Below are 9,725 nucleotides of genomic sequence, written 5' to 3'. Positions count from 1 at the left end.
ACGCATGCATGTGCCAATCACACGGCGTGAATAACACACAGGCCGCTGGCCATATCATAAATGTTATTAGTCTATCATATTAATTTAGTCAAAATTAAGATGTTTTGACTACTTAAGATTCTTAAAATAACTTACAATTTGGGATGGAGGGAGTACCTCCTTTCCTCAGTTGAATGCATGTACTGTAGCATACGTCTTGTAGCTACAGAGAAGGATTTTCGAAATGTGTAAACAAAGTATTTTCGAAATGCCTTGTTGTGAAGAACTAGATAACAAGTGCTTCGTTAGTGTCACTATACGTGAGTATATATGTTTAGAGAAAACTGAATGCATGCATGGGCATGGCGCTGCTCTCTTTTCATTGGTATATCACGCTTGCATAGAGGAACATATATAGACTCGATCATATAGACATATATAGTCTGACACAACAAGTTGTAGACAGGTTGGAACACATTATTACATCCCCGATTAAGACCTTGTTTAGTAGATGTCAGAAGGGGTGCTCGGATACTAATTAAAAGACTAATTACATAACTCGCCTAGAAAACCGTGAGACGAATTTATTAAGTCTAATTTATCTATCATTATCACATTTGTGTTATTGTAGTAATTATGGGTAGTCATAACTAATTAGGTTTAAAAGATTCGTCTCGCGGTTTCTATAAAAATTGTGTAATTAGTTATTTTTCATCTACATTTAATGTTTCATGGTTGTGTTTCAAACATTCGATGGGACGAGATAAAAAGTTTTTAGGTGGGAATTAAACAGGGTCTAATGAAAAACAAATCAAACGTCATAGAGCATCTATAGTAATTATAAAAACAATACCATTATATATCCTTCACACGATGATTGGAATATATATCACACAGGACCATAAGAATTGAAGTTCACTTTCATAAAGAATAAGCATGGCTGGTCCAGATCCATCCTTCATGGTCAACCGTGGAATGAGAAATGTCGATGTGATCTATTCTAACAGGCACTTTCCTTCCTTTTGCCATCTCTTGTAGCTTCACTTCGATAGTGGTGGCGGATAATCTATGATAGGACGTAAAAGCAAGCTCGAAAGCTATGAAACCTATACCACTGCACGTGTACACGAAACCCTCTGCAAGTAAACACCTCCCACATAGCACGCCTTCGACTCTCTGCCACATGCCTGGCGGAGGCTTTACAACAAACCACTCCTTCCTCCTTAGGTCAAGTAAGAAGCATCCCGCCACGTCAGCATCCGACACCACAAGGATGTCGTCGTGGACAAGGTCCACAAATCCAGTAATGTTGACTTTCCGAGCCAAATCCACGGAGCCCGGAAACGACGATGTCACCGGCACTGGAAGCCACTTGAGCGCCGGTTCGTCGAGCACGTAGACATCCTGCAGAGTGTCACCCAGGGCGACAATGTGGTGACCAGCTCGAGAGACCACAGAGAAGCACGCGCCGCCATCGTGAGGGCGTTCCAGCTCGATAACGCTGCAAAGCATGGTGCTGACGTCGACCTCGTAGTGGTTTTGCGCTGGGTCAGATGGGATGACGTAGAGCTTGTTGTTGGGCCCTGCTTGCTGCTGCACGAAATGCCATGCCGGCGGATCGTCCACTGCACACTCTCCAGGTGTAACAGTTTCGAAAGACAAGAGTGGCTGCAGCATCTGTTTGTGGCACGTTGTTAACTTGCCTCTTGCAACACTTATGTGATACACGTGGGATGAGGGCGTGCCGCTGAGCGCAGCCGCAGGGCAGGTACACGTTCATCCAGACGGCGCACAGCATGCGGCCAGCAAGGTGGACGACCTTCCCGTACCCTTCGTAGTGGTACGGCCACAGAGCCTCAACCTCCACGGGCGGCGCGATGAACAGCTTCCCCTCCTCGTCCTCCGATAACCTGTACTCGAACAGCATGGTGCGCTGGATGAAGTAGACCACCATGTCGTCTCCGACTCCGGCGAGATGCACCGCCTTGCCGCAGATGGGGATGTACTTGGAGGAGGATTTGCCGCCGGCAGTCTTGACCGGGGTCAAGGTGCCGCCGCCGGTGGTGGCGCAGTCGAAGCAGAAGAAAGTGGAGTCGCTGAGGGACAGCAGGATGAACCTGTCGCCGATCACGGCGTAGCCCTCGAGATACGGACGGGGGTGCACTGGAGGCATGTCCACGCTGGCAGCCTCGCCCCAGCTGGCGTCATCATCGTCCAGCTCCAGCCGGTGCATGACGACGCGCACGCTGAGGCTTTGCTCGAAGCTGACGACCGATGGCGCCCAGAGCTTACCATGCGCCGAGACAGTTCCGTATGTCCCGTACAAGAAAGGGAGGGGAGGCGGCGGAGGGGACAGCAGGCTCTCGGTGTCCAGGTCCACGGCGAACGCTCTGTATGGAAGCTGCGGCTGGGCGTCGGCGGGCGGCAGGTCGGCGGCGCTGCGGATGATGGCCCCGTCGAATCCCGGCTCCTGCGTGTAGCATCCGTACAGCCGGCCGAGGCCGCCGGCGCCGGGGGCCAAGGCGACCGAGGCGCTGGCGATGAACGTCTTGCCGTCGTCGTCGTCGTCCCCGCCCGGAGACACCGCGAGCACGGGCTCCAGCGCGTCGTCGGTGCGGCCGATGACCCGGCCGGAGGCGGCGACGCGGAAGCGGTGGAGGCGAAGGTTGTGGAACGGCTCCTTGGCGGAGATGCAGCCGACGAGGACCGACCACGTGTGGTGGTCGTCGCCGGCGTCGGATGGGAGGTCCCTGCCGGCAGGTAAGCGCGGGACGTGGGGCCTGCAGTACTTGCCCCAGCAGCAGAAGCAGCGGAACAGGTTGCACTTCTTGTCCCCGTCCCCCTCCTCCTCTGCTTCCGCAACAATAGCTAGGTGATAATCTGATGCCACGAAGTCGTTCGTCGCCATGGATCCGGCGGGACGGCTGTCGATTGACACAGGCAGATGACCAAGTTTCCGCGCGCCGCGTCTCGTCTCGTCTCGTCGTGCAAACACGAGGCTCTCGTACGTCTCAGATTTGATTCCACGATGATCATCGCGACTTCTCTCTCTATATATAGTCAAGTGTACGGATACGAATCGACATCACAAAGGTAGGCAATCACCCTATACATGGAACAATGATTTATATTTTGGATTGGTGCAATCCTCACATGCAAATGCTCTTGTCATCTTTAGAACACCTATTCATTGTCAGTTCGCCCTTAAACATGGTCAGATCCCTGTCTCTTGGGAAGGACAGAGGAATACACTGTTAATCTAATATAGCTCCTCATGATATGACTGATAATAGGATTGTTCTAGATAAGGGCTACCTTTTGAACCTAGAAATACTAGATTTCCCATCTGAATATTGGCACAAGTGTTTCATTGAAGCTGCTTTAATTTCTATCCTTATGGAGCAGTAGTTTTAATAGAGCCAGTTAGTATTTCTGGTACTAATTTTCCAATATCTCACTAGTCCTTCACATCAGAAAGAATAGAATCCCTAGAAGAATCATGATCGATGATTCTGGCCTTATTGGCACGATCTTTGAAGTTAATCTCAAAGGTTTCATAGACCTGTCTGTCCCATCCCCACCCTCGTCCACTTAGACAAACAGCTTCCTAAATCCACAAAATGATCTGATCGCCGCTGATGGCAATAGCTCTGATCAATCCACATATCAGCCACCCACATAGGTTCCTCCTTCCTTGAGTGCATCTCATATCCTTCCTATCATGATGGCCACCTCTTCAGATGAAAACACCACAAATACCACAGATACAGCGAGTACCTATTTTGCAGCTTACACCACTGAGAGCTCTCCGATGGATTGGATGATAGCGTCATAGATAACTCTCTAGTTTCACCAGATTTCCTGCGTCTTGTTCCAAGGAAACTGGTGATCTCATCTCCACACTCGCCAGCTCAGGCATGCACATCATCTTCTCAGTTCATAAATAGTATCACGAACAAATCTAACTCTAATATTTCTTCTCAGACTACCCTGCCAGCACCAGGAAGCAATCTGTTCCATTTTCATGAGGATGAGATACAGCCACTGGACCTTGTTTAGTTGGTGAAAAATTTTGGGTTTGGCTGCTGTAGCACTTTCATTTGTATTTGATAATTATTGTCCAATTATAGACTAACTAGGCTCAAAAGATTCGTCTCGCAAATTACATGCATAGTATGTAATTAGTTAATTTTTTATCTATATTTAATACTCCATGCATGTGTCTAAAGATTCGATGTCCCAGATTTGAGAGTTCTCAAATATTTTTCAAGATTTTCCCAAATATATTTAGTTCCCAAAAGCACATGATAAAAAATATACTGTTATCCAACTTTCAAGCAAGATATATGATATACGAACAGCAGTCGTGCAATTAATAAAATCTGGGACATATGCAGAATGTTTGTATATGATATGTATATGGACATGAGGGAAGAAAAAAATTCTGAAAACATGCAGAAACTACTGACAGGAAGGACCAACAGCATGCATAATCCTGTAGCCGTGCTCATAGAAGTTGAGTTATTACAGATTACAAAGATGGCTTCTTTTGGATACTGACAACTTACTACAGACATGAATAACCACAGCTTTATCAACTGAGTGCAGCAATTAGTGATGTCTATCTATGTACCTGTAAATTGCAGGTAAGCAGTAACAACAAAGCAAGGGCTCAATCGCTGGAAGCTGAAGAAGTGGCAGTAGGTGCTAACCCAGATTCAACTTTGCCAAAACAATTCAATCACTCTGCAGTATGCAGGCCATCCCCAACCATGCCAATTCGCCAAACTATATCCTAACAATAATAGTGCCAGCATGTATCACAGAAAAGAAATGAACCATAGTCATATATCCTTATAAAAGAACATATATAGTCATGGGAGTACCTACAGACTCAAGAAGTAGTAATAGTCAATATGCTACATTCAAGCTATTTATGATCACACACCCCGACTGCCACTTCTCAGTCCACCAGAAGTCCAGAACCCTCGCTTGCCATGCTGAGTGTGTGCTAGTGTAGAGGTGCAGAATCATGCTTTCTTTGTCGCATCCATGTATGCCACACACCTCGCACGAGAGACTGCCACTCTCCTGCTGCGTCACGGTAAAAACCTTGCCCTCCACCTGGATCTTGATTGGCTTGCCAGGCACAGCAGTGGTGTCATTTGTTCTCACAGATTCCTTGGTTTGAGTCACAGAGCCATTGGAGCCGGCAGCTGCTTGCTCTCCTTCAACTTCCTCAGTAATCTCGCAATCCTCAGCTGGTTCAACAATGCAGGTATCAACTTGAGCTTCTGCTGGTTGATCTACTGCCATGAGTGCCATTGCAGCAGTTTTTGCCTGTGGCACTGATCCAGCCTCCATATTAATTGGCTTTCGTGGACTTTGAGCTGCTGTCTTGCACCTCATCAGCCTCGGTGGCAAGGACAGACAAGTCATTGTTTCCTTGTGCACCGAGTGTCATCTTGCGCTTGTGCTTTTTTCCAGCTAGGTGAGACTGCATGATGGTCTCAGTTGGTGCCTTTGCGTTGCAGCTCAGGCAGACGAGGAAGCCATCCACTCGGGAGAGAGGGTGCATCAGACCGTCTACTTCCATGGTCACCGAGTCAGAATTAGAGACATTATTAAGCTGAGCCCCAACAGAAGTTGCACTGTTTTTCATCATTTCCATTCCAGCGGTCTTAGCATTGTCCCCAGTGGGGGCGTCTTCTTTTGGTGGTGCCACGGTCATTTCTTGCACCTCACTGTCATCACTAAGCTTTGGTTGCAAGGACTTCTCCAATGGAGCTTCCACCTTTGCTGCCGTGTCAGAGATGACAGTCATGTCCGTGTCTACCGGCTGTGCTTTGGCTGCTTCCTCTTCACCTGTGGACACGTCGACAGAGGCATCAGAGCTGGCATTCTCCTTATTCTTGTGCTGCTTCCCTGACAAGTGTTGACGCATGCCATTCATCGATGGGGCCTTCACATCACACAGCTCGCAGAGCAGAAAGCCATCCAAGCGCCGCACCATGTGTGGCAGCGGCACACTGAAATCCTCTAGAACCAGCTTTTTAGGATCAGCACTGCCAATAGCTGAAGTGGCAGCACTAACTATACCCTTCGCCTTACTCAATGGCTTGCTGGAGGGTTGACGCTTCTTCTGGCCATTGGAGATGTGTTTGCTCCCTTGAAGGTGGCACATCATGGTAACACGGTCTGATGTCCGCACATTGCACAACTCACAGAGTAGGTACCCATCCATCTGTGTCACTTCGTTCTGCTCTCCTGCAGTCGTCGCCATCATGAACTTCGTCGGTTTGTAATCTCCCAATGACTCCATTGCCATTGCCTCTTTCTCCCCTGCCTCGAGCCCTCTCTCTTGCACTGTCTCTGGCACTAGCTTCTGCAGCTCCGGAAGTGCTACCACCTTCCTCTTGTGCACCTTCCCATTGAGGTGGTCTTGCATGGCCTTCTCGCTGTTTGCGGTGATGCCACACACCATGCAGGTTAATGCACTCTTCTGCTTCTTGCTGCTTGGAACCAACAATGCTCCAGTGGCACGATCAGGGCTCTTCCGTTTGGTTGGCGCGGTTGCTAGTGCGTTTGCTTTTGAGTGGGCCTGCACAACCAGCAAGAGAGTTTCTTCTAGATGAGCAAACAAAAGTAGCCGCAACTTCAAATAATAATGACAGAAACATCATAATTAACAACACACATCAAAACAGAACTCTTAAAAAATGTTCAAAACGCCAGTACATCATTAGATTTGTCTACTTCTTTTACTATAATGAACTACAACTTAGCTTTTTCAGGCAAAAACAACAGAATTGCATGGATATTGTGAGAGCAACTAGTCATGTTTTTTCTGTACTCCTTATCACATAGCTATTCATGTTTAGGGTATTTTTTTGGGTGATATTGCATATGACAATTTTGTTAGACGTCTTAAGGTTTTACAATTTTACATCCAACAGCGTCAAAACTGAAAAAAATCTGAAGCTTGTATTGCAAAGTCTGCAATCTGACAACAAAGCTTTGAATTTATTATCCAAAATTTGTGTTTAAATCATGGTGGCAGTTTGCAAATACTCCCGCAAGATAGAATGGCAGGTCTTCTAGATTGCACTTTGACCATACATTTGATTTATATTATATTATTTATGCTTATAAACTTATAATTAGTGGATAGTATAATCCTTACAAATCTAATCATATAAAATTTGTATTATAATAGTTAAAAAAATATTAGCCTAATTATTGGTCAAAGTTTTTAAAGTTTGAATTTTGATATAAATGTGCACCAGATAAAATGGACCGGAGGGAGTATTAGGGAAGAAAAAACACAATTTAAATATCAGAAAGAATTCCTTCAGCCCAAGGTGTTTGAGTAGAAATAAATTCTGAAGTATCAACAATGAGGGCACAAACTTCGTATACGATACACTATTTTCTTCAGTTTCTGATCATTCCATATAATAAAAAGCTGAAAAATAGTTCCACTATAGTGCAACACCACACCCTCGTGCTCAAAACTGTGCCTATGAGCAAAATGATTCAACATCGATCATTTTAGGCCATACCAAGAATGAAATGGCATCAATAATGCATATGATTTTCACCTACACGAATTTTCTTTTACTACATTTATGCTAATGTAGTTCCCCACAACGCATGCATATTTATCTTAACTTTTGAAGATGAACAAAGTAAAAAAAATCCCAATTAGGTCTGCTCTATCGATGACTCCGTGACATTCTAGCGACGAGAAACAAAAACTGTGGCATACTGTTGCAAGCAGTTATAAGCATCACTAACCAATAAACCACACCAAATATATCTATCCATGGCTCCATGACATACTCTAGCAAACAGAAATAAACATTATGGCATACTGTTGCAAGCGGTTATAAGCATCACTAACCAATAAACCACACCAAATATATCTATCCATGGCTCCATGACAATCTCTAGCAAACAGAAATAAACATTATGGCACCAGCGGTTATAATCATCGCTAACCAATAAACCACACCAAATGGAACAACAAAATTCTGCAGAACTTAACAAGAAAGGCACACTTTTGACAAACAGCTAAACATGACCATTGTTTATGATTATACTATTTACACTCGACACTTCTATGGAAAATTTTACCATTCAAATTAGTTTAAGAAACAACAAATTTTATATGTTATATAGAAGCTTCACTTAAGGTTTATGCTTTAAACATTCAAATGGCCTACCTAAGTGAATTTTAATATTTTAGGCATAAATATGTGCTTCAACCGGGAAGGACCATGTTTTAAGCAATTCAAATCAAAGCAACAAAAGACTGAATGATGCATCGAATTGTGCCCATCCCTCGGGGATGAAAAATCTATCGCATCAGTAACTATGGCTGAGATTTAATCTGACGTAGATTCCATTCGATCAGAAAGATACCATGATGCAACATAGAAAATATGAGGCAAGAAGCTAGGGAGAAACAAAAACTGTGATCAAACACAAAAGGCCAAAAGACAACAGACCTCAAGTGCAACAACAGGCAGTATTGAGTTGGCGGCGGCAACAGTTCCCATCGACAGAGCCGCCGGCATGTCAGATCCCTTCGCCGATCGCCCAAGCACAGGCCACGACAGACGCAGCATCTGCTCCCTTAACTCGCTGCGCACCTCCAGCTCGAGCTCCCAGTGCGCCGCTTCCTCCCTGAGGATCCGCTCCCTGATCCTCGCTTTCTCCGCTTGCCGCCGCAGCTCGTCGGCGTCGGCCGCCGCCGTCTCCGGTGGCGGCAGATCAGGCTGCCATAGCGTCACGGCTGAATTTCCCGCGCGCTCTGTTGGACCATCGCCGTGATGGCTGTCTGGTGGAATCGCACAGGATATGGATGCAAAAGCAGTAAGCAGGTGAGACAGGGAGATCGATCAATCGACTGAACATTAACTGAGAGAGCGATCGGGATAGGAGTCTAGGGTATCTCACCTGCCGATCCGGAGCCAGGAGTACTTGGCGCGGCTGGTGGCGGCGGGGATCGGCGGCCACGCTCGTCGATGGAGCGGTACAGGAACTCCATATCGGTTTTGTAGGTTTTGAGTTTTGGAGAGGTATATAGACGGATCCTAGAACGTGGAAAGCAGTGGGGTTTGGGTTTTTTTTTCGGCAATGCCACTTCAGGTGCCCTCAAACTGCCACAAGGACACGCTGCACAACCCACAGGCCACAGTTGGAATCCTAAACGACGACTCCTAAGTCATATTTAAATCTAAAATATAATAATCTATCTATCTATACATTAATTCATATTGTTTATTATTATTTGATTTGATTTTACTTTGTTTTCTTCTTTCTCTCTTTTTTTTAAGAGCCAACAATTTTTTATCGATTTTTACCCAAAGATCTCTACCCGCCGTAATAATCACCGTTGGATATGTTTGATGAACCGGAGATCTCACTTTGGTCTACAAAAAATCTCACCGACGCGTAAGAAAACCTCATCCCCGCGTAACACGGATCTATTTATAAAATTCCTACAGTGGATTAACGTTATAAACTCCGCCGACGCGTTTTTTTTCTCTCCGATGATTTCCTTAATTACCCACCACGCCCTTCCCCGTGCGCAAATTACTAGCCCAAAAAAAAAATCCCAAATCAGAAGGTATAAAGGGCGGTGGCGGCGGAGGCCTACCATCAGCCACACCGACTCGGCGTGGGTCCTCCTCGCTTATGTAGAATCGGCCGAGTGACGCCTTGGCGCGGCGTGTGCGCGG

The 9,725-nt window shown here is 45.9% G+C and overlaps 1 protein-coding gene across 3 annotated transcripts; it reads right to left on the bottom strand.

The window, feature by feature from the left end:
* Nucleotides 4,466-9,090, bottom strand: LOC8074737 (zinc finger protein 346). Of its 3 annotated transcripts, none has more exons than XR_002453941.1 (4): nt 8,941-9,090; nt 8,490-8,821; nt 4,866-6,580; nt 4,466-4,774 (listed from the first exon to the last, which is right to left on the bottom strand). XR_002453941.1 is itself a non-coding variant. In XM_002447096.2 (3 exons), the coding sequence occupies exons 1-3, from the start codon at nt 9,029-9,031 to the stop codon at nt 5,345-5,347; spliced, it is 1,659 nt and encodes a 552-aa protein (XP_002447141.2). In that variant the 5' UTR covers nt 9,032-9,090; the 3' UTR covers nt 4,798-5,344. The 3 variants fall into 3 exon arrangements, 1 of the variants encoding a protein (XP_002447141.2); XR_002453942.1 differs by having other exon boundaries at nt 4,870-6,580; XM_002447096.2 differs by lacking the exon at nt 4,466-4,774 and having other exon boundaries at nt 4,798-6,580.

Source organism: Sorghum bicolor, chromosome 6, assembly GCF_000003195.3.
Source record: "Sorghum bicolor cultivar BTx623 chromosome 6, Sorghum_bicolor_NCBIv3, whole genome shotgun sequence".
Taxonomy (NCBI): Eukaryota; Viridiplantae; Streptophyta; class Magnoliopsida; order Poales; family Poaceae; genus Sorghum; species Sorghum bicolor.
This window is presented reverse-complemented; position numbering and strand designations above follow the sequence as displayed.

Excerpts from the sequence above, each read along its gene's own strand:
- LOC8074737 (XM_002447096.2), bottom strand. The coding sequence starts at position 9,031 with ATGGAGTTCCTGTACCGCTCCATCGACGAGCGTGGCCGCCGATCCCCG. Across the intron at positions 8,822-8,940 it reads TCCTGGCTCCGGATCGGCAG|ACAGCCATCACGGCGATGGT; the intron begins GTGAGATACCCT and ends CGATTCCACCAG. Across the intron at positions 6,581-8,489 it reads TGCCTGTTGTTGCACTTGAG|GCCCACTCAAAAGCAAACGC; the intron begins GTCTGTTGTCTT and ends CTGGTTGTGCAG.